General features: G+C 63.9%; 10 protein-coding genes across 10 annotated transcripts; 5 read left to right on the forward strand and 5 right to left on the reverse strand.

The window, feature by feature from the left end:
* Positions 1-400: 400 nt before the first annotated feature.
* On the reverse strand, positions 401-3189 carry AMSG_02482 (uncharacterized protein; the record flags this gene model as incomplete). Its single annotated transcript, XM_013903947.1, has 2 exons — positions 401-733; positions 817-3189. The coding sequence occupies 2 exons, from the start codon at positions 3187-3189 to the stop codon at positions 401-403; spliced, it is 2706 nt and encodes a 901-aa protein (XP_013759401.1).
* Positions 3190-4392: 1203 nt separating this feature from the next.
* On the forward strand, positions 4393-5917 carry AMSG_02483 (O-phosphoseryl-tRNA(Sec) selenium transferase; the record flags this gene model as incomplete). Its single annotated transcript, XM_013903948.1, has 1 exon — positions 4393-5917. Exon 1 carries the CDS (start codon positions 4415-4417, stop codon positions 5915-5917), a length of 1503 nt encoding a protein of 500 aa, XP_013759402.1. The 5' UTR covers positions 4393-4414.
* Positions 5918-6164: 247 nt separating this feature from the next.
* On the forward strand, positions 6165-6956 carry AMSG_02484 (uncharacterized protein; the record flags this gene model as incomplete). Its single annotated transcript, XM_013903949.1, has 1 exon — positions 6165-6956. The coding sequence occupies one exon, from the start codon at positions 6165-6167 to the stop codon at positions 6702-6704; it is 540 nt and encodes a 179-aa protein (XP_013759403.1). The 3' UTR covers positions 6705-6956.
* AMSG_02485 (uncharacterized protein) lies at positions 6693-8219 on the reverse strand. The gene has a single exon (XM_013903950.1). It carries the CDS (start codon positions 8210-8212, stop codon positions 6740-6742), a length of 1473 nt encoding a protein of 490 aa, XP_013759404.1. The 5' UTR covers positions 8213-8219; the 3' UTR covers positions 6693-6739.
* A 572-nt stretch (positions 8220-8791) lies between these two features.
* Positions 8792-10306, reverse strand: AMSG_02486 (uncharacterized protein; the record flags this gene model as incomplete). Its single annotated transcript, XM_013903951.1, has 2 exons — positions 8792-10230; positions 10270-10306. 2 exons carry the CDS (start codon positions 10304-10306, stop codon positions 8792-8794), a joined length of 1476 nt encoding a protein of 491 aa, XP_013759405.1.
* A 798-nt stretch (positions 10307-11104) lies between these two features.
* AMSG_02487 (uncharacterized protein) lies at positions 11105-13839 on the forward strand. Its single transcript, XM_013903952.1, has 3 exons — positions 11105-11123; positions 11711-13204; positions 13452-13839. The coding sequence occupies exons 2-3, from the start codon at positions 11916-11918 to the stop codon at positions 13798-13800; spliced, it is 1638 nt and encodes a 545-aa protein (XP_013759406.1). The 5' UTR covers positions 11105-11123; positions 11711-11915; the 3' UTR covers positions 13801-13839.
* Positions 13840-13979: 140 nt separating this feature from the next.
* Positions 13980-15643, reverse strand: AMSG_02488 (uncharacterized protein; the record flags this gene model as incomplete). Its single annotated transcript, XM_013903953.1, has 2 exons — positions 13980-15543; positions 15576-15643. The coding sequence occupies 2 exons, from the start codon at positions 15641-15643 to the stop codon at positions 13980-13982; spliced, it is 1632 nt and encodes a 543-aa protein (XP_013759407.1).
* A 690-nt stretch (positions 15644-16333) lies between these two features.
* AMSG_02489 (stress protein) lies at positions 16334-18659 on the forward strand. Its single transcript, XM_013903954.1, has 2 exons — positions 16334-16401; positions 16786-18659. Exons 1-2 carry the CDS (start codon positions 16371-16373, stop codon positions 18642-18644), a joined length of 1890 nt encoding a protein of 629 aa, XP_013759408.1. The 5' UTR covers positions 16334-16370; the 3' UTR covers positions 18645-18659.
* A 104-nt stretch (positions 18660-18763) lies between these two features.
* Positions 18764-20206, forward strand: AMSG_02490 (uncharacterized protein; the record flags this gene model as incomplete). The annotated part of the gene is made up of 2 exons (XM_013903955.1): positions 18764-19044; positions 19154-20206. The coding sequence occupies exons 1-2, from the start codon at positions 19021-19023 to the stop codon at positions 20204-20206; spliced, it is 1077 nt and encodes a 358-aa protein (XP_013759409.1). The 5' UTR covers positions 18764-19020.
* Positions 20207-20472: 266 nt separating this feature from the next.
* AMSG_02491 (uncharacterized protein) lies at positions 20473-21868 on the reverse strand (the record flags this gene model as incomplete). The annotated part of the gene is made up of 2 exons (XM_013903956.1): positions 20568-21868; positions 20473-20485 (listed from the first exon to the last, which is right to left on the reverse strand). Exons 1-2 carry the CDS (start codon positions 21830-21832, stop codon positions 20473-20475), a joined length of 1278 nt encoding a protein of 425 aa, XP_013759410.1. The 5' UTR covers positions 21833-21868.
* Positions 21869-22180: the final 312 nt, after the last annotated feature.

Consider the following 22180-nt stretch of genomic DNA (forward strand, 5'->3'; position numbering starts at 1 on the left):
AGGCAGAAGGCTGTTGAGGGCCGCTGGCTTGGCGGGCGCGCTCGCCACTGGATCAGGCGATGCCAGCTCCTCGAGCGTGAGCGGTGTCGTCGGCGTTGCTGGGACCGCTCGCGCCACTGGCGACGGCTCTGACGACGGCGACGAGACCGCGTCAAGCGTTGTCGATGATGAGACAGACGAGACTGGTGAGACTGGCAACGGCAGAGTAGCAGTCTCACTGGGTGTTGCACTGTCGCTGTGGGCGCCCGGCTGGTTCTCGCACGGTGGTGATGACGACGCGTGTGCGGGGGGGCTGGTCGCAGTCTTGGGCTCGGGCTGGGGCTCGGGCGACGGCGATGCTGCAACCGGCGGTGGGTTGATCATCGACGACGTCCGCCGGTGGCCGCTGCTCCTTGGCCCGTTACGTGAGTCCGGTGAACCAGTCGCCGACGAGCTTGGCGATGACACCGCAGACGCGGTGCGGCGGTGCGTGAACCGGTGCCCGCCAGCCGCAGACGCGGTGCTGGCCGGTGTCGGCTTGCGGAGCGGCGACGGGCTCGGTGGCGACGTCGAGAGCGGCGACGGCGAGCCGAGCGGGCGAGCCCGGACCGTGGCCGCGCTCGACGCCGGTCGCGACCGCAACGCCTGCTTGGCCAGTTCGGACGCAGTCTCGTGGTCGAGCGACGTCGATGACGTCGGCGACGTCTGCGACCGGACTCGCATCCCGATGCTCAGTGGCGACGGCTTGGTCGTCCTCCCCACGAGCGGCAGCTGGGCCGAGTTTGGCGACGTCTGCGACCGTGACCGCCCTCCGCTACTTGTGGGTGGGGCAACCACCGGGAGCGGTGTTGAGGCCTCGGCCGACGTCGCCCGCCCAAACGTGTCGTCAGCCTCGTCGTCAGAGACCGGGGACGCGAGGCTGGCTTGCACGCCGGGAGAGATGGAGAGCGGCGAGGCTGACACTGCCCGTGGCTCGCGAGCATTGTCTGCTTGTCCCTGTGGAAGCGTCAGGACGTCCGGGGCTCCTGCCGCCTCCTGCTCTGGCCGAAGAACGACTGGGTTGGCCGGCGACGAGCCCGGCGGCTCGGCTGAGTTGGCGCGTGACGCCCGCGGCGAGTCGCGCGTTCCCAACGTCGACAGCGCCTCGGTCGATGCCGCCCGTGAGAGTTGCGGTGACTCGTGGTCAGGCTCGGCTGGCTCAGCCCGGTCGACTGACGCTGCTCGCGACGGCGACCCGGTGCAACTGGATGTCGGCGACGAAGCCGACGGCGGCGAGCTGCTGCGGCCTCGCACGTCCACGGATCCAGTCTCGTGTGGCGGCGGCGTCGGAAGCTTGGTCTGCGGTGATGACACCGTAGCCGGTGCGTCGGGCGTGGTCGGTGTGACGGTCGTTTCTGGTCGAGGCGGCATCTGCGACTCGCGCATCGGCGACGCCGAACGTGACCTTGGTGGGGTCGCGCCTGTCACCAGCGCCCGCCGCAGCTCGATAGATGGCGACCAGCCGGGAGCGGGCTTGGTCTTGCGCGGCGGACTCTTGGGCGAGATCGGCGAGGTCGGCGACGGCGGCTTGGCGCCGGCCGGGTTAGGCGAGCGCCGGCGAATAGGGCGGACCGGCGACGGTGGGGCGTTGGTTGCCGGCGACGAGGGAACAGACACCGGCCGCGCAGGGCGCGACGCCGACCGCGATGGCTGCGACGGCGACTCGAGCGAGAGCTGCGCAAACCGTTCCGGCAACGAGTCGATCGACGTTGTCCGTGGCATGTGCCGGATTGGCGAGAGCTGCCGGACAGTAGCCGCAAGCGACGAGGTGAGTGAGGCCGACGAGTTACCAGGCGCCGGGGAGGCGGGAGAGACCCCAATTTCCGGTAACGACGATGCAAAGACCAGCGCAGGGAGCGCGGCCTGGGCCTCGGTCGCGCGTGCAACCATCGGGCCGACGCCGCTACCGCCGCGATCAGGCGGGCTGCCAGCGAGATCGTCGGGCGAGGCCGAGAGTGAGCTGGTGGAGCGGGCAGCGACAATGGCAATGCCATCGTCCGAATCGTCGTCCGAGTCGGGGACGACGTTAAAGGTGAGCCGCGAGAACCGGCCGGGCACCCCGGCTACCGCCCGCTCGAGCGACGAAATCCAAGCGTCGCGGGCAGCGTCCGAGGGGAAGACCAGCTCAATGCCGCGCACCATGCCCATCGAGTAGAGGACAAGTCGAGCCCGGGGGTGGATGGAGACCCGCGAGAGGTCGGCGAGCTTGGCCGAGTCGGTGGCCACAAGGTCGATGTCGAGCGTCGACGCCGAGTGGGAGGTTGCCCGGATGACCTCGAGGAACGAGTCATACAGAACCAGGTGCTGCCACGAGAGAAAGCCCTTGATCTTGTCGCCATCGAGGGTTACGTCATCGATGACCGCCGCACCACGACGGCGGCGGTCCTGCAACCGCGCTGCAACGGCGGCAAAGAACTGGTGGCGCTCAATGAGCGAGAGCGCGCGCCCGGCGAGGCTGGCCAGAATGGTGGCATTGAGGCCGAGGACCCGCGCGTCGGGGTGCGAGGTGGTGGTGAGCGCCGCGATGCGGCAAATTTGCCGGTGCGCGTTGACGAGTCGGACTAGTGGAAGGAGCAAGTAGGCCTCGACCGAGTGGAGCGACGGCGACATGACAACAACATCACCCAGCGCCAGGTCGTCGTCGTCGGCCATTCCTGTCCGCGTGTCGATGGCCGAAGGATGCGACGCCGGCGCAGAGTCGACCGAGTGGCGGGCAAAGCGGGGCGGCCGCGACGGCGTCGCCGGCTCGTGGAGCGAGACCTGCGACATCAACGTCGTCTCCTGGGCGCCGGCGCCAAGCGCAAAGAAGGTCCAAAACAAGACAAAGTCCTCCACTCGGGTCCACGCCATGGCCCGCTGCCAGGCATCGAGCATGCGAGTCATCACCGCGGACATCTTGGGCATGTAGTGGAGGAGGATGGGCGCGAGGACAAACGACGAGGCGGTGGCGCCAAAGTCGTCGACAAACATCTTTGACGCCACCAAAACGCCCTTGATGCGGCCAAAGCAGCGAGCGAGGGCGTGGATGTCGATGCGGAGCGAGTCGACTTGCGCCAGCTTGCGGAGCCGGGTCTGGCCCGGGACCACGCCCGGATGCCGAGACGTTCCGTTTCTCAGCGCACTCAGTGCACGCAGAGTATCGTCCTCAGCCTCAAGAAACGCTGCAAACATCAATTGTCGTGCCGCCAGCTGAGCATCCACCACGGCCGGCGACGATGCCGGCGCAGGTGGTGATGCTGCTTGTCCAACAGACGGGGCCATGGGATGGTCACCGTCGGCGTCAGGTTCGAGTCGGAGACTCCTGCTTCATCTCTTGAAGGAGAGCCTTCTGCCATCATGGCTTCAGTCGCAGCAGAGACTACTTGCCCGTCCTCGCCCACCACAACCACCTCGCCAATCCATGGCACCTCGGTCACCTGGGCCGACGGCAGGGGGTGGGGTGCCCGGCGGGGGGTGACCATGTACATTGTCGCGCCCGCCTTCCTCCCTCTCCTCACCTACTCCGTGTCCCTGCTCATGACCATTCTCTCGTCTTCCAACGTGACCTTGCCCTTGTCCCTTGGTGGGGAGACTGAGCATGGTGGGGTGGAGTGCCACAGGACAGCGTCGGCTGTCACCGAGGGCGAGTGTGTGAGTGCGCCCGCCATCAGACTTGAAGCCAACGAATCACCCGAGTCGCCCGACAGTGTGGGGCGGTTACGGGGAGCCATGACGAACTGATCAGGACGGGCAAAGGTCAAAAAGTGGGAAGGTGGCTGTTTACAGAATCCGGTTGTACACGTCCTACTAGCTACTTGGCTGCATCTCGCGCTGTGGGTGATACTCAGGGACGAGATCCGGAGCCGCCACGTGACGAAAAAGGTCGTGAATCAGCGGCAGGGACAGCTTGCGTGATCAGCGGTTTGCGCCGACCTGTCCTCGATCGAGGCAAAAGTGGCCACCGCGGGGCAGGGGGGGGGGGGGAGGGGGGGGAGGAGGAGAGCTAGAATGGGGATCACCCTTTACTATGTGTGGGTGTGTGTGTATGTGTGTGTGTGTTTGTGTGTGTGTGTGTGTGTGTGTGTGTGTGTGTGTGACGGCTACAAATAGACTAGCCCATCGCCAGTGTGATCGTCCTTGCTGCGGCCACATTGCCTCGCACGCAAACCAAGTCGATCCACCCTGGTCATGTCCAGCAAGCCGAGCGAGCATCTATGCTGATCATGAACACTACATTGTCGTCATTGTAACGAAATGTGATGTGCCTCATCCATGGCGCAACATCCTTCCATCTCGCAATATGTGGTACCGGGACGGGTTGTTGTCGTCAGCCCCGTACGGCGAGCCAGAAGTGAGTCGGCGAGGTGAGCCTTGACTTCGACCTCGACGACATCTCTCCAGACATCATCGAGGGAGCATGGATGAAGGCAACCTGAAACTCGCACAAGAGTTTCTTCCTGAAGAGTATGTGCGACAAGGAGGTGTGTCACTGGGCGGACGGGCCCGTGCGGTGCGGAGTCTCCTGTCGCAGCGACAGCTGCCGAGACAGGGCTGGAACGAGGCGAGCATCAGTGCCTTTCTCGATGAGCTGGCGACGATGGACTCGAACAACTTTGCTGATCGTGCTGGTGTTGGTGAGCGGGAGGCTCGCGTGTTCTCGCCGCTGGTAGCTCGGAGACACTTTGGACTCGGCCATGGCGTCGGCCGATCGGGCGAGCTAGCTGCTGTCCAGCCCAAGGCTGCCGGATCATCGCTGATGTACAAGCTGGCCAACGCTCTTGTTCTGCACGCGCTTCGGCTGGCAGGCATGCGGGTCGCAAAGAAAGCCATCATTGTGCCGACCGCCACGGGTATGGCGCTCGTTCTCTGTCTCCTTGCGCTCTGTGCGCAGGACGAGGAGGCCAACCGCGAGGAGCACGGCTCGAGTGCTGACGATGGTGGGGCAAGTGAGAGCAGACACGCGCGGCGGTACGTCATCTGGCCGCGGATCGACCAAAAGACGGCGTTCAAGGCCATCCTCACTGCGGGGCTCACGCCGCTGGTGGTGGAGCCGCGCAAGTGCCCACGCGGAAGCGACGCGCTGGTCACCGACGTCGACGGCGTGCGGGCAGCGATCGAGTCGGTCGGCGCCGACAACGTGCTGTGCATTCTCTCGACCACCTCTTGCTTTGCGCCGCGAACGCCCGACAAGGTGGTGGCGCTGGCGGAGTTGGCGTCCGAGTACGGCATCGGGCATGTGGTCAACAACGCGTACGGTGTGCAGTCGCGGCGTTGCATGGGTCTGCTCAACGAGGCTGCACGGGTCGGCCGGCTAGATGCCTTTGTCCAAAGCACTGACAAGAACTTTATGGTGCCGGTCGGCGGCGCCGTGGTGGCATCGGCTAACAAGGCCTTTGTTGACGCCGTCTCGCTGCTCTACCCGGGGCGCGCGTCGGCGGCACCCATCGTCGACCTCTTCATCACCCTGCTGGCCATGGGCGAGGAGGGATGGACCGAGCTGCTGGCCTCGCGGGCCGACGTCTTTGGCTACGCACAGGCCGAGTTGGCCCAGGTCGCTGAGCGGACTGGGCTCCGCCTCCTCGACGTGCGCGGCAACGACATCTCGATGGCGCTCTCGCTTGACGCGCTGAGCTCCGAGTGCGGCGGCGACGACGATGCCGTCACCATGCTCGGCTCGATGCTGTTTGTGCGCTCGGTTTCGGGCGCCCGCGTCGTTGTCCCGTCCAAGACCAAGACCATCGGCCCGGTCACGTTTGCCCACTACGGGTCGCACTCGTCGGCCTCGTCCGAGCCGTACGTCAACGTCGCCGCCGCCATTGGCATGACCTCCACGGACATCGACCGCTTCGTTGTCCGCTTTGAGAAGACGCTCGCCGCGTGGCGCAAGGCACACGCCTCCCCGAGCACCAGCACCTCCTGAAATGCCCTGCTGTGACTACATCATCTCGAGCATGAGGCGGACTCGGGGGGCCGCCGCGCCGTAAACGTTTTTGCTGGCGACGCAATTTCCCGCGCCAACCATTCATCCAACTTTCGCGCCAAAACGCCTCATAGCGACAACGAGTCGGCAGGCGAGGGAGAGAGCGACAAGGCGGCGAGGCAGGGTGGTGAAAAGGCAGACCGGCGAGGAGTACGGAGAGCAAAGCAAAGGCTACACCTCTCCCATTATGTCTCTAGAGGCACTCAAGGATGCGCTGCGGAGCTCGCTGGAGGCTTCCGGGGCTCTGGAGGAGGCGCGTGCGGGGATGAGGGCGCAGGTGTATGAAGCCCTCGTGGGCGGGGAGGGTGGCGACGGCGGTGCGGGAGGAGCTGGAGCAGTGCCTGTCTCTCAAGCCAATCTCATTCTCAATGAGCTCATTGCAGAGTATCTGGCGTACAATGGTTACCATCATACTCTCTCGGTCTTTGCTCCGGAATCGGCTCTTCCTCATGATCGCATCGCTCCGCAAGTCCTCCGATCTCAGCTGAGGCTCCCTCTTGCTCATCCAGAGGCGGCAAACTTGCCCATTCTCTACCAAGCGCTGGCGGGCATGCAAGACTCGGTCCGTTCTCGTCCGCCGGTATCGGCTGCCGAGCCGACTCGCGCGCCTGCTTACGATATGACCGACAACGCGTTTGAGCAAGAGTCGGACGACGACGACAATGACGCCAGCGGCAACCATGCCGGCTATGCCCATGCGCCGGGTGGTCTTGCCTTTGATATGTGATGCGCTCGTAGTTGAAATGAGGCGCGTGTGGCGCGCTACGGAGTGTACGGCGGCGGCGCCTCGAGGAGTGACGCCGACGAGACGTTCGCAAACGCACCGATGTCGACGGCGACGCCTGGAACGCCGGCTCCACCAGGAGGTGCAGCAGGTGTGAAGAGCGCGGGCTGGGCTTGCGCCGGCATGTAGACCTTGGCCGCCCCGCCCCCGCCTGCGGGCGGCGCAGACGGCGGCGGCGCAGACGGCGGCGGCGCAGACGGCGGCGGCGCAGACGCGTCAGCCGGCGGGGCCGACGGCTGTGGCGGCGGCGCAGCAGCAGCGGCGGCGCGCTGCGCTGGCGTGAGGTAAAACTCGTCAAAGAGCATGCCGATGTCCAGGCCGGCAAGCTCGTTGTCGGTGAGGAGGCGCGAGAAGGTCTTGTGGAACTCACTTACCTGCTTCTCGCGCATTTCGCCGTTGGCGACTGCAATGGCAAGGTTGGTCTGGATGGCAGCGATCCAGGCATCGCGCTCGGCGGCCGTCGTACACTGAAAGTAGTAGGTGCGCGCGCGCGTAGCCTCTCGAGCAGCGTTGATCTTGGAGGCCATCGAGAAGACTGACGATGTGGACACGATGTCAACCATATCATTGGCCATCTCGCCGTGGCGCGCCGGAATGTGGATGGCAAAGACGTTGTCGCGGCCGACGACGCCAAGCGTGGGCGAGACAACCGACATGGGCGAGACCATCATCTTGAACACTGACGGGTTTTGGGCCTTGAGTTCGAACGCGTCCTTTTGCCGTGGCGTCGTGGATTCGACCGCGGACACCGTCGAGCCGGCGCCAAAGGTGAAGACGCCGCGGGCGAGTGCGGCGTCGCTGGCCTCAGCCTCGGTCTTGTAGTACGAGAAGACCGAGCCGATCATGACAAGGAACCGCTTTTGCCACCGCGCCGAGCCTGTAATCGCCATCCGGGCCTTTGAGAGCTTGACGACGTTGCCGGCACGGTTGACCGGCTCGGCCGGGAGCTGAGCGCGTCGGGCGGCCGACTCGGCGGCCGACGTCCACTTCTTGGGCCCGGGAATGTCGGCAAAGCCGCCGGCCTCGGTCATGATGATCAGCTGGCCGCCCTGCTTCGAGATTGACGAGCCGTCCGGCAAGGTGGCAAACTTGACCGGCCCGTCGGCGAAAAAGGTGTACCCGCCCGGGCCGACCGGCGGCTTCCAGTTGTCCCAATCAATGTCGTCGACATCGACAAAGTCGGCATCGCCGGGCTCCGGCGCCGGCGGTGCACTCGGGGTCCCGCCACTGCCGCTCGCTGCCGCTGCCATTGTTGCGTGCTGCATGGCGGTGACCTGCTGGGTGACGGCAACGCGGCGGGCGTTGGCCTCGCGCTGGCGACGGGCCGAGTCCTCGCGCATCCTCCGATCGCGGTCCATCTGCTCGCGCTGCCGCCGCATCTGATCTTGCCGCAGCTGCTCCTGTTGTCGCCGCATCTGATCTTGCCGCATCTGCTCCTGTTGCCGCCGCATCTGCTCTTGCTGTCGCCGCATCTGCTCCTGCTGCTGCCTCCGCATCTGCTCCTGTTGCCGCCGCATTTGCTCCTGCTGCTGCCTCCGCATCTGCTCCTGCATCCGCATCTGGTTTTGACGCATCTGATCCTGCTGCCGCCGCATCTGATCTTGCCGCATCCGATCCTGCTGCATCCGCATCTGGTTCTGCTGTTGCCAATTCATGGTGTGTGTCTCTTCTTATTGAACAGAAAACGAGTCGCTCGGCACGAGAGTCCTCCGCCGTCGACGTAGAGTTCAAGCAAGCCGAGTCCAGGCAGACAACGTCCCAGCTCGGATGGTGCTATTGCCTACTAGTGAGGTGAGGTGAGTCGTGTGGTGCCTGGGTTGGGTGGTCGGGAGGGAGAGGGAGGGGGGGGGGGGTGGCGAATGGTGTCAACGTGGATCACGGGCACGTGCCAACCATTCCATGTCGATGGCGGCATGTCGACGGCGGCTTAACTGGATCTTTTTCTTGCTGCAGAGGCGCTACACTGTAGCTGCAGGAAGCTGGTGCAATGGTTGGTGTGTCGTGTTTGTGTACTTGCGGAGGGATACACATCAGGTTGCTGCCGCAGATGTGCTCGGTTGGGACGACATGCGGCGACGAGAGCGGCGACGGCCGGCGAGGAGGTCGTCGAGTAGAGCGCCGACGTCAAGATCGACGAGGGACGAGGCGCCGAGGCCCTGGGAGAGAAGGAGGTGAGCAGAGTCGAGCTGGGAGGCGCGGAGGAGGCCCGACGCCAGGCCGTGCGCCATGTTGGCCTTGACAGCGGCGACCCAGGCTTCGCAGTCTTTGGCCGATTCGCACTGAAAGTAGTAGGTGCGGGCACGAGTGGCCTCGTAGGCCTCGTCGAGGCGGGCTTGGATGTCGACGACCGAGCCCTCGAGGACGTCACGGACGGCGGCAAGCTGGCGGCCGATGACCAATGGCAAGTGGATGGCAAAGACATGGTTGCGGTCGACGGTGCCGTCAACGTCGGCGGTGGGCTTTCGCGACTTCAGCTTGAACGCGTCTGCCAACAGCGGCATGGACGGCTCACACGCAATGATCTTGGTGCCCGTAATGAGCTCGATGGTACCGCGGGCAGCCGTCGACGAGCCTGCGTCGCGCTCGTTCTTGTAGTACGAGAGCTGGATGCCGTCGAGGGTGAGGAACCGCTTTTGCCACCGCGGCGAGCTGGTAAACTTGCCCTTAGTCGCCGAGAGCTTGGCCACGACGCCTGAGCGGGTGACAGTCTCTTGTGGCGCTGAGAGCTTGCGCATCGCAACCGCGTTGGCAGTGATCCAGTGGCTCGGCGGCGGCGTTCGGGTCAGGCCCAGGTACGGCTTGGACGCCGGCCGGAGCAGGACGAGCTCGCGGTGCTCGCCGAGGCAGAGCGTGACCGATGAGCCGTCGGCAAGGACCGCAAATCGGCGGTCGCCGGCATCGTAGTAGGTGTACCCGCCAGCAGTCGGCGGCGGCACGCCCGCCTGCCATCCGGACTCGTTGTTGAGAACAGCGGAGACAATGGCAGCGTGCTGCATGGCCTCGATCTCGGACCGCGCCGCGCACTTGGCGTCGAGCTTCTTGCGGTCGCTCGGCTCCCTGTCGGCGAGACTCGCCACAACTGCCGCCACGGTGGCGAGACGAGCAGCTTCGACGGCCTCGAGCTGGGCCACCTTGGTTGTCCGTGGATCGACCGTGGCCGCGGCGCCATCCGAAGTGCCGGCAGCCTCACCCACACCAGCTTTGGCAGCAGCAGCTTCAGCTTCAGCTTCAGCAGCCACCGCAGCAGCAGCAGCAGCAGCCGGCCCCGCAAGGACAGCCTCGCCGGCCGACTCACAGAGCTCGACCGACTCGACCTTGAGCGACTTGCGATGGAGCGACTTGCCCGATCGGACAGCGGCAGCAGCCGACTTTTCCAAAGAGACAGCAGCAACGTTAAGTGACTCTCTTCTCAGAGCATTGCCCGAGTTGACAGCAGCACCCGGCGAGTTCTCCACAGCCGCCGCTTTGACTTGTTCCTTAATCCCTTGAGAACGTGTGACAGCCAGACCCGGAGCCACCTCGTCACGCTTGCCATCATCACCCATCATCCACCCATCACCACCACCATCACCATGGTGACTATTGCTTTCAGCAACATCTTCAGCCTCCATAATGGCTCTGTATACCCTTAAGAAAGAGAGAGAGAGTGTGTGTGTGTGCCTGTGAGAGAGAGAGGAGTGCTCCTGTCTCGTCACGTCCGCCGACTCTGACTTCGTTCTCTGTCTCTCTTTGCTGACCTGTGACTTTCGCCATAGCCACCATTGCCCCACCATTGCCATGAGATGAGCGGTGCTGACGATGATGAGGTATGATGGGTTTGAGTTTGGCATTGTGTTCCATGCAGGGAGGGGGGGGGGGTATGTATGTGAGAAAGGGGAGGGAAAGGCTATGGGTAGGCAGGGCATGGTGGTGGTGATATGGTCTGTGGTCTGGACACGATTGTTTTGGCTCATTCACTTGATACAGATGATTCAGCCAGAGGCAGAGAGAAAGGCCCCGGTCAGAGTCAGAGTCAGAGTCTGAGACAGAGCCAACATGGGCAGCGATTAGCATCATGATTACGATAAGCCACCACCACCACCACCACCACCACCACTACCACCACCACTACTACGACTACTACGACTACGACTACGACTATGACTACTTCCTACACACACACGCTCTCTCTCCTTCTCTCTCTCTCTATCTACGTCTGCCTGGTAGCCCGCCCACCACGCCAGCCAGCCCACCACCCCCAATACAAATCAGTTTTGACGCAGCATTCCCCAATTCAATTGTGTGTGTTGATGAATATGATTGCGGCAAGAATTGACCGGATTGCGTGGGAACGAGCAACACTCGACGACAGCCACAAAGTCGGTATGTTTGGTTTTTGTGTGTTTTGCCGTTTGCGTGAAGGGTAGAGGGGAGGAAGGGGGGGGGGGAGGAGGGGGAAGGGGGGGCAGGAGGAGCCATGCTCAACCAACCGAGTTGGTGGTTTTTTGGGGGGGGGAAGTAGATGCAATAGCCATGTGAAGCAGTCTTGCAAGGGCATTATGGTGTGCTTGTAAGAGGTGGCTTGGCTGGTATGGTGTGTTGTGTGTGGTGACGGACGGGTTGAATAATTTTGAAAGGTCGTCCATCCCACGGTCATCAACCCATATTTGGTTGACCCGAAGCCAGCCGAGTGTTTGTCTTGAGCTGTAGCCGACGAGGAATACTACCATGTCGACTACAATCAACATGAGCATGTGCCCCACCTTCTGACCTTTCTGCAAGTGTTAAGCTTGTTGGGCAAGTGTCTGCCATGCGGTTGGTAGGTGTGAGGAAAGGCGTCGCAAACTCACAGCTTTGGCTACCGCCAAAAATCGCTTGATGCTCCTTTGGACGACTTGTGCGGAACGGGATGGTTGTGGATGGGGACGAACCATGGTGAATACCAATGACGTCTGACACGGCAACAACAGGCAGAGGCAACGTTTGCGACCTTGCTGGTGCAGACTTTTGGCTGAGAGAGCAAGTCGAGCTGGGGATTGGACTACTGGCGGATCGAGAGTTTGTTTGTGTTTGCTAACCCGCACACTCTCTCACACACACACACGGCCACCCACTTTGGTCTCGCATATTTCCTCTTTGCATACCTTGTGAAGGAAGACCAGCACTTGAACATCCATGTCGGACAACGAGGCATCGGGCTCTGCCGGACTCTCTGCAGATGAGGTGATGACCAAGCTGCAGAAGCAGATTGATTTCTACTTTTCGCGGGAGAACCTTGCGTCGGACAAGTACCTCGTCTCGCACATGTCGAGCGAAATGTTTGTGGACGTGGACATTATTGCGGCGTTTAAGAAGGTCAAGTCTCTGACGACGGACCGTGCAACGCTGCTGCAGGCCATGCGTGCTTCGGACGCGGTGGTGCTGTCCGAGGACGAGACCAAGGTCAAGCCGGTCTTTGAGCTCAAGCGCAACACGATCATCATCCGCGAGCTTCCTGAGGACGTGACCGAGGCCCAGGTCAAGGCCATTTTCGACGACCCTGCGGCCGGCAAGGTTGTGAGCGTGCAGGCTGAGGCACAGAACCACTGGTATGTCAAGTTTGCGGACGAGGACATCACTTTTTCGACCTTTATGTGGCTGCGGTCGCAAAAGTACGACGGCAAGCCGATCCGGTGCCGGATCAAGACCGAGTCGCTGCTGCAGGGCGCGTCGCCTGGCGCGGCCAAGCCTGCCGGCGAGGCGCCCGCAGGGGCGCCGTTTGTGGCCGGCGCTCCGCCTGGTGGCAACCCTTACGCCTACATGGGCTACGGCGGTCCGCAGTATGTGCCCGTGGCAGGCCAGGGCGGCGTGTATGGCTACCCCCCGCCGCAGGGCTGGGAGGGTGCCCCGCCGCAGGGTGGGTTCATGCCGTCGCAGGCCATGTACATGGCCGGCCAGCAGCACTACTACGCCAACGCCGCCCCGTACGCTCACTCTGGAACTGATCAGACGTACGCCGGCCGTCGCGGCGGGGGCCGTGGAGGCTCGGGCGGCAAGGGTGGCAAGGGCGGTGCCGTCCTCAAGGAGTACGACGGTTCCGGCCGCGACGCAGGCGGCAAGCGTGGCCGCCGCAACGGCGACGACTCGCGCCGGAGCCGCGGCTCGGGCGAGGGCCGCGGCCGGGGCAAGGGTGCCCGCGGCGGCCGCGGGGGCGCAAAATCCGCCAGCCCCTCGCAGCGGAAGGCCCCGGACTTTGAGCTCGGCCTCCAGTCCTTCCCGCCGCTGCCCAATGCCAAGGGCGCTGCGCCCAAGCCCGCCGGCTACTCGGCCGAGTTTGTCAAGTACCCGCGCGACGACCTGGTCAAGGTCATCCGTTCGTTTGCCGACGTTGTCGTCTACCAGCCGACTGAGCTGGCAGACTCGGACGCCCCAGTTGTGCTCTCCGAGCCCAACACCACCCTCGAGGTGGAGAAGCCTGTCCCCGAGTACGTTCTTGCCTTGACCCCCCCCCCCCCCTTTTTTTTTCTTTTGCGCTTGCGCGCCCGTCTCTCTCTGTGATTAAGTCATCGATTATTGTCCGAACCACTATGACGATTTCGATTTGCTCTAACCCAGCTCATATGAGGGTTGAGACGACGCGCGCTGGGCTTTGGCCCGCAGCTCGACTTGCGACTTCCCCTGCCTCTCCCTCCTCCCCCCTCTCCCCACTACTCACCGTCACCTTCCACACAGGATCAAACGCCGCAAGAAGAACCGGCAGCGCCGGCGCCACGACTCTTCCTCTGGTGGAAGCTCGCGTGGCATGGACCGCGCGACAGCAATGGGCCAGCGGCGCAACGTTGGCGGCGCCAAGGAGGCTGCTCCGGCCAAGGTGTCGGCGCCCAAGGCTGCCGAGACCTCTGCACCTGCTGCCGCCCCCACCTCGTCCGCGGCCGCGCCGTCGTCTCCTGTCAAGAAGGAGTCGGCGCCGGCGACGGCGTCCGCGCCCGCGGCTGACTCGAGCGCGTCCGCCTCCACCGAGGCCCCCGCCCCGTCGGCGGGTGGCAAGCCGACCTACGCCGACCTCTTCAAGAAGTCGTAGTCGTCATCCCGCTTGCACCCGCCGCCGCTCGCCCGCCTACACCTACCACCCACACATCATCATCATCAACATCAACTAAACCTAGAGGCGCGCGTAGCATGCTGTGGCCAATCACTGCAGTCTGTGTGTGTGTGGTTTTGTTTGTGCAATCGAAAGAAGAGGAGGAGGAAAGAGGGCCATCAAGCCAGCGCGGCGCCAAGGACCGCCAGGATGCCAGCAAGGGCAATAACAACCAGCGAGGGGCCGGTAATGGCGGCAGACCCGGTAGGAACCGGCGGACGGTTGACAAACGGGGTGCGACAGACTTCTGCGGCGGGCGGACACTGGACGGCGCCCTGGAAGCCCGGAAACTCAATCATGCCGCCGCGGGCCGGGCAGGTGATCGGCGCCGAGCCGCCAACCGAGATGGAGAGGGTGTAGCCCGACGTCTCGTCGCCGGCGCAGGTGGAAAGGTAGCACCGCGGCTCGAGGTTCCCAGTGTAGCTGAGCGACATGTTGCGGACGGTGGAGAGGAAGCACTTGGACGAGGCACCAAACTGCTCGGCGCCTGGCGAGGCGACGGCGGCGTTAGCCAGCTCGGCGCAGGCACCGTCCGACGTCGGGGTGTAGATGGGGCAAAAGTCTGCCAGCTCCGAGTAGCCGCCGGTCGTCGGGTTGTTGAAGTACTGGAAGGCCGAGGGGATGATGGCCCACTCGGTGACGATGCACTCGGACTTTGCCGAGCGGTCAAAGTTGCAGCCGACGGGTGTCGACGTGTTGCAGTAGTAGCCGTCGCCGGTCCAAGTCGAGCACTGGCCATCGAAAAACTCACAGCCCTGGCGGAAGCCGTAGCGCAGCGGGGTGGCAGTCGAGTAGTCGGCGACGTACCAGCCCGAGTCTTCGAGCGCAGCAAGGGTGAAGACTGAGAGGGCCGGCGGCGGGAGCGACTCGTAGCGGCCGGTCATGATCTCGTTCATCAGCAGGCGCTTCTCCCAGTGTGACTTGAAGATGCCGACACCGCCGCCGTCCTCGAGCTCGAGGCCGACGGCCCGCGCGCAGTCGTAGTGCTGGCGGGCAACAGCTGTGACGCGCGGCGTGTTGAGCCGGCGGATAGTATTGCCAAATGAGGTTGTCGTCGACGCCACCACCGGCCGCGCAGGCGACTCGTCGGCGTAGAGCTCGCCAAACTCGTTGAGGTACGCCGAAAACTTGGAGAACGAGAATCCGAGAATGTGCAGCGCTTCGTGGAGGACAACATCGACGGCACCCTGCAGGTCGTTCGGGTCAATGTACTGCGGCGCCACATTGAGGTGGCCCGCCAGCGGGCGGCCGAGCTGGTTCTGCAAGCACTCGACGCCGACCGCCTGCGCGCCGCCCAGCATCGGCCGGCGGGTGACAAAGATGACCACGTCGGCCGAGGTCGTCGGCGTGTCGATGTACGACTGCGGAATGGTGGCCGGACCATAGTCGGATGCACCACAGTCGGTCCCGCCCTGCGCCGCAAACACAATCGCCGCAGGCGAAATGACCGAGAGCGCGGCCGAGAGGCGATCGGCGACGGCCGGGAGCACCTGGTCGGTCATAAAGCTAGCCTTGGCTGCGGGCCAGAGCATTGCAGCTGAGCACACGCCATTGCAGTTGACGAGCTTTGTCGCCGAGCACGCTTCGCCGCCTGACCCATCACCAATGGCAAACGCGGCGCCGTCTGCATTGCACACGCGGGTAGCCAAATCGTTGTCAAAGAGCGAGGTATCAAAGAGGACTCTAATGGGCGAGGCAGTAGCACGAGCAGCGACATGAGCACTTCGAGCCGAGAGAACGGCATCATTTCCATCAGCGGCAGCAGCGGTAGCAGCAGCAGCATGATGACGACCGTCCTCATCATTCAGACCACCAGACTCACCAAGAGCAAGTTGCTGATGATGGACACGAGAGACAACATGTCCGTCATAATGACCACGCTGAGTAGCATGGTCATGGACACACCGAGCGTCTTTTCCTTGCGGCCGCGGTTCAAACACAAGCGGCACCCCATCGTCTGACGCCGTGGTGGGCTTGGTGGCCGTGGCGGGTGTGGCTGTCGTGGCGGGTGTGGCCGTCGCCGTCACTTCGAGAGCAAAGGCCAGGGCAAGGAGGCCCAGGACGAGTGCCACAGACAGTGGCGTGTTCCCTGTGTGCATACGGGGGTCAGAGTTGGCTGACGACGTGAGACAGGGGGTGAGTGGTTTGGGTGGGAAGGAGGAGGAGGGGGAGGGGGTGAGGGCGGACGGAGGGAGGGTGGGGGGAGGGGTTGGGGCGAGAGGGGACAATGGTGCGAAAGAGGAACAACGAAAGAGCCGCGTGGGTGGCGGCTATGATTGTTTTGATGGAAATATAATTGTTGGGGCGAGAGGGGGCAATGATAAACTTATCGAGAAATAATCGTTGATGGAGGCAAGGTGGCGGCTATGATTGTTTGATGGCAATTTCATCGTTGGTGGAGCCAAGGCGGACCTCCTTCGCGTTGCCAGTAAGTCCAGACCAACCTCCGCTCCGCCCCCAACGCCCACACCCACCACCACTCAACCCTCCCTTTCCAGAAACAAGACAAAATGGCTGCCAACAACGGTTCCGCCACTCTGCGTACGTACAATTTAAAGCGCCTCGTCTCTCCTCCCTCTCTCTTTCTCTCTCTCTTTCTCTCTCTCTCTCGCCTCCTATGCCCGAGCCTCTGTCGGTCGTATCCGCCGTGGTGTGACCTGTTCGCTTTCTTTCGCCAGAATTCGCTGGAAGGCGCGCTCGGGCCGTTGCCTGTGGCAAGGCCATGCACGGTGCTACATCTTGCAGAAGCGGCAGTGAGACTGAGAGCATACAAGCTGGGGCTATGGGCAGAGGAAGATGGAGTGGGTAGGGGCGGGGAGAGGCAGGGGGGATCGGTGTCGAGCAGCGTGGGTGAGGCTATGGGGCAAGGGGGAAGGATCATTGATCGGCACGTCACTCACATTGTCGCCTCGTACCGCCGTGCAGGTCACACGTACGCCCCCGTGCCCGCCACCACGCGTGGTGAGTCTGTCTCGCTGTACGCGGACCCCAAGAACGAGAAGATGCTCTACACGTGCGGCAAGTCTGTGGTCATCCGCAACATCGAAAACCCGCTCGACGCGGACCTGTACCAGGAGCACGTGGCCAACGCGACGGCGGCGTCATACTCGCCGTCGGGCTTTTACATTGCCTCTGGTGACGAGTCGGGCAAGCTCCGGATCTGGGACACAGTCAACGCCGAGCACATTCTGGCGAATGAGTTCCCGGTGCTCTCGGGCAAGATCCACGACATTGCTTGGTCGGGCGACTCGGAGCGGATCGTGGTGGTCGGCGACGGGCGCGAGCGGTTCGGTGCGGCGATCCTGGCCAAGACCGGCTCATCTGTTGGCTCGATCACCGGGCACTCGAAGGCCATTCTCTCGTGCTCGTTCAAGGCCAACCGCCCGTTCCGGGTGGCGACGGCCTCGGAGGACTTTTCCGTCGGCTTCCACACCGGCCCGCCGTTCAAGTTTGCGCATGGCTGCCAAGACCACACGCGGTTTGTCAACTGCGTCCGCTTCTCGCCTGACGGCGCGCGGTACGTGGCGGTGGCGTCGGACATGACTGGCTCCGTCTTTGACGGCAAGACCGGCGACAAGATCGGCGAGCTCTCCAACGCCGACCCTCACAAGGGCTCGATCTACTCGTGCTCGTGGAGCCCGGACTCCAAGTTCCTCCTCACCTCGTCAGCCGACAAGACGTGCAAGATTTGGGACATGTCCGGCGAGACCTTTGAGTGCGTCCAGACCTTTACCCTCGGCTCGACCCGCGAGGACATGCAGGTCGCCTGCCTTTGGGCCGGCGAGACGCTGCTCTCGGTCTCGCTCGACGGCACCATCAACTACCTCGATCGCGACGCGCCCGATGCGCCGGCCAAGCGCATCCAGGGCCACAACAAGTTCACTACCGCCATCTCCTTTGACCCGGCGACCTCATCGATCGTCTCGGGCTCGTACGACGGCCGCGTCGTCGCATGGGACTTTGACTCGTGGTCGCAGGTCATGTTTGCCGGCAACGGCCACGGCTCGCAGGTCTCGGGCATCGCCGTCCAGGGCGACACCCTCGTCTCGGTCGGCATGGACGACACGCTCTGCATCACCTCGATGACCGACAAGACCATGGGCGACGCCATCAAGCTCGACTCGACCCCGACGGACGTCGCCATCTCGGCCGCCAACCCCGGCCTCGTCGTCGCTTCCCACCGCGGGGGCTCGCTGTCGTCCGCGACGGCAACGTCGTCTCCACTCTCGCCCTCGACAACGAGCCGTCGTCGGTCCATATCTCCGCTGACGAAGCTCATGTCGCCGTCGGTGCCTCGGATGGCGTCTTCATCTACACCCTCGACGGCGACAACCTCGTCGAGGCCCAGGCCCTCAAGGGCACCCACCGCGCCCCGGTCTCCTCCGTCCGCTTCTCGCCCGATGGCTCGTACCTCGCTTCGTGCGACACCGGCCGCAACATCATCGTGTGGGACACCTCGAGCTTTGAGCCCACCATCGGCGCAGGCAAGTGGTGCCACCACACCGCCCGCGTCAACGACATCGCCTGGTCGCCCTCGGGTGACCACCTTGCCTCGGCCTCGCTCGACTGCGACATCCGCATCTGGTCCGTCTCGGCGCCCTCGGCCCGCATCCGCATCCCGCTCGCTCACAACGGCGGCGCCACCGGCGTCGTCTGGGTCAACGACTCGGTCATCGCCACGGCTGGCTCGGACTCGGCCGTCAAGACCTGGGACATCAACTTCTAAGCGCATCTTTGATCTCGCGCGTCGTCCCACGCCGCGCCCTCGGCACCGTGTGCCTTAAACCCACATACCCCTCGTGTCCTCGCGTCACAGTGTTCACGAAGCATCCCGCCCCCAGCCTCCCCCCCCCCCCCCAACCTCCCGTCTGCCACAAATCAGCCAGGCGCCATTGTCACGCTACACGCCACACGCCACACCCACACCCGCACCCGCACCCACACCCATACCCATACCCTCGCCGACTCCCCCCCCCCTGCTTTTTGACATGGCCACCAGCCGCCTCCGTGCTGCCTTTGTCGCCGCCTTTGACGATACCCTCGCCGCTCTCGCCAGGGCTACCATGACCGGACAAGCCAATCCTCGGAAGCGCCGCCATCCCCCGCCCACAGCCGATCCCTTGCTCCGTCACAAGCGCATCCACCGCCTATCGCCTTCTCATGCTCTGCCAGTCTCGGACTCGCGTCAGCGTAGCGAAGATCACCATCGTGGGAATCATCAGCATCACATCAGCATCAGCATAATCATCAGCATCACTCTGGTGATCATCCGCACCTCGCCTCTCGCGCTGAGTCCTCGCTCGAGTCACAGGTGGCAGGGGTGGCGGTGGCTGAGGCTCGGAAGCGTGCCGCTGTGGTCGAAGCCGACAACAAGGCGCTGCGTGAGACGCTTGATCGTGCCATGGCCCAGATCGACGCCCTCGTTAACGCCGTCAACGTCCGTGACGCCTACATCACAGAGCTCGAGACCGCCCTCCGCCTCGCCGATCATCCAAAGCCACCTCCGCTTGTCGCCGACAACGATGTTGGCGACACCGATGCCACCGCCCTCTCCGCTCTCTCTTACGCTGCTGACAATGACGCTGCCGCTGACACCGACGACATCGAATCTACAACCTCGTCGCAGTTCCAGCATCTGGTCCTCGAGGCGGAGCTGTACTCGGCGCTGGGCAACATGCTCGAGACAGCCAAAGACATTGCCGACGCTGGCTCGCCTCGCGCCAACGACAACGGCGACAATGACGACGACAATCATGACGACGACGATGATGATGATGATGATGATCCAGAGACCCCGCTCAGCCTCGCTCCGCCACAGGTCCCACCCATCTTCTCGCTCCGCAGCTTCTCCTCGCTTGTCCTCTCGACCATCACTTTCGTGTCAGGCCTTGCCGAGACGGCGGCTGCGCCCGGAGTGGGGGACACGCCGCTGGCTCATCCGGTCCGCCTCGCGCTGCGCAAGGGACTCGCTGCACTGCGGGCGCTAGTCGAGGCCATCCCGCTCGACGACGATAGCGAATCGCGGCTGGCATCGACACCTCAGCTGGTGGCTGCCCTCGACGCTCTCGGCACACAGGCAAACCGGATGGTCGCCGCCGTCGAGACCGTCACCAGCGCGCTCGCCGCCTGCTCTGGTCATGGCATCGAGCATCTCGGCACCTTTGCCGAGCCGCTGCACCACGCCGCCGAGGCCCTTACCAACATTGTGGCTCGTGCCGAGCGGAGCAGGACATCGATTGCCGGCGCTTGCGACGTCGCCCAGTCAGCTGTCTATGCCCTCGCCCACACAGCCCAGCAGGTTACTCAGGCCGTCGTCGCTGCAGCGCCCCGTACCCCAGAGTCATAAAGGCCTTGTAGTTTACCACCCGCCCCGCCGGTAGTTGGGGTCGTACTTGATCCCGTTGCTCTCCAATAGCGCAATGAACGCCTTCTTGTCGGTCCGCTCCAGCCGCCGCTGGTAGTCGAGCTCGCCGGGCATCCAAAGCGTGCCGGTCCGCCGCGCACGCGCCTTGAGCTCGGCCGATGTTGCGCCCGTCTCGCGCGTCTGCCAGTTCCACCACACCGAGCACGACGAGCACTGGATGACGTTGCAAATCCCAAAGTCTTTCATGATCAGCATGGCGCACTTGGGGCACTCACGCATCTTGCCCTCCGCCACAAGCTGCGCAATCGAGTCGTCCTCGGCTGGCCGCGGCCGCTTGACCCACTGCGAGTGGCTGCACACGCTGCACACCCGCGGCTCTCCCGGGTAGTGCTCGCCAGCCTCGGCCGGCGCCCCGGCCCGCGCCGTAGACTCGGGCCCGGCGCTCGCCCACACCTCCTCGGCCGCCGCCTCGCGCTCGGCGCTCTGCACAAATCCGTAGCAGCAGCCCTCGCCGTCACACGCGATCCACGCCGGCGAGCCCGCGCAACGCTTGCTCAGCACCGCCACCGCAAGCCGCGCAAGCTCGCCGCCACTCAGCCCGGAAGCCTCAAAATCGTCCGGCGCAAGAAGCTCCTGGCACGCCCCTCCCGGGCATGGGATCCACGGCATGACGTCACCGTCGTCGACACGATGGACCACGTACGCCCGGAAGCAATCGCTGCAGAGCACACAGTGCCCGCACGCGCTCGTACGCAGCGGCGCCACCGCATCTCCAAAATCCGAGCAGCAGATCGAGCACATGCCAGTCTCGGCCTCGTCTACCGCCGCCACCGGCTCGGCCTCGATCGTCTCAAACAGCCGTCGGACCATCTCCATCATGGTGCTGCGACCATTCGCGCTCGTTTCGGACGCCGAGCCTTGTGTAGCCATCGCCTCTCGCGCGGCGGTGCGGAACATCCGCAGCACATCGTTGTCCGGCACCACTTCCGGCTCTGGCGCGGCCGCAGCACTCGCTGATGACGCTGACGATGATGAGCCGCTACCCGAGCTTGACGACTCGTCTGCGAGTCCCTTTGCCTTCTTGGACGACCGCGAGCACGTCTTGTGCTCGCGCTCGCCCTTCGGATTGGTCTTGGAGACCGATGCGCCAGCCACGTACGCTACCGATGCCGGCGGCACCACCGGCGGAGAGACAAATCCGCCGCCAACACCAAAGCCACCGCCAACCAGCGAAGTAGCCATCGTTGCCCCGCCGACACCGCGTCCAGCACTCGCCCACGGCCCGGGCACGACCGAACCGTCAGGCGCCACGCATCGCACAGCCCGAACGTAACCCGATGCGAGGTTTGTCTGAGTATGATTAGCCATGTCAACCGAGTACTTTCCATGTAATGAGCGCAGGACGACGACAGGTCCATCGGCGGTCGCCAGCTCTGCCTGGGCCTCGGCATGGTATGGCTGGAAGCCGCCGTCGCCGTCAAAATGCCACAGGGGTGCCGACGAGTCGGACCGGCGAGTGAGGCAGACCTCGCAGACGAGAAAGTGCGCATTGCCATTGACAAACGTACATGCGCTGCATGTCCATCCGCCTCCCGTTGTGTCGGTCATGCTGGGTGTGGGCGCGCGGGGGGATGGGGTGAGATGGGTGTGGGCGCGCGGGGGGAGGGGGAGGCCAAGGAGAAGGAAGTCCGACAGGAGAGGGCGGCCGAATGGAAAAACCAGCAGTGGGGAGGGCACACACTCTTGGTTGCCGCCCGAGCGGTCGCTCCGCTGGCTCGACGGCTTGAGATTTCCTCGCATTTACTGTGTTGGCCATCTTTTGCCAGCACACCGTGCCAATTGGCACGGTGATCCGCGTGTACGTGAGCGCCGTTCAACGGCTCGCGTACAAACGAAATCAAAGAAAGGATTGGTCGCCTAGATGGCGCGCGTCGTCGTCGTCGCGCATCGACTGTG

Source organism: Thecamonas trahens, assembly GCF_000142905.1.
Source record: "Thecamonas trahens ATCC 50062 unplaced genomic scaffold supercont1.15, whole genome shotgun sequence".
Classification (NCBI taxonomy): Eukaryota; order Apusomonadida; family Apusomonadidae; genus Thecamonas; species Thecamonas trahens.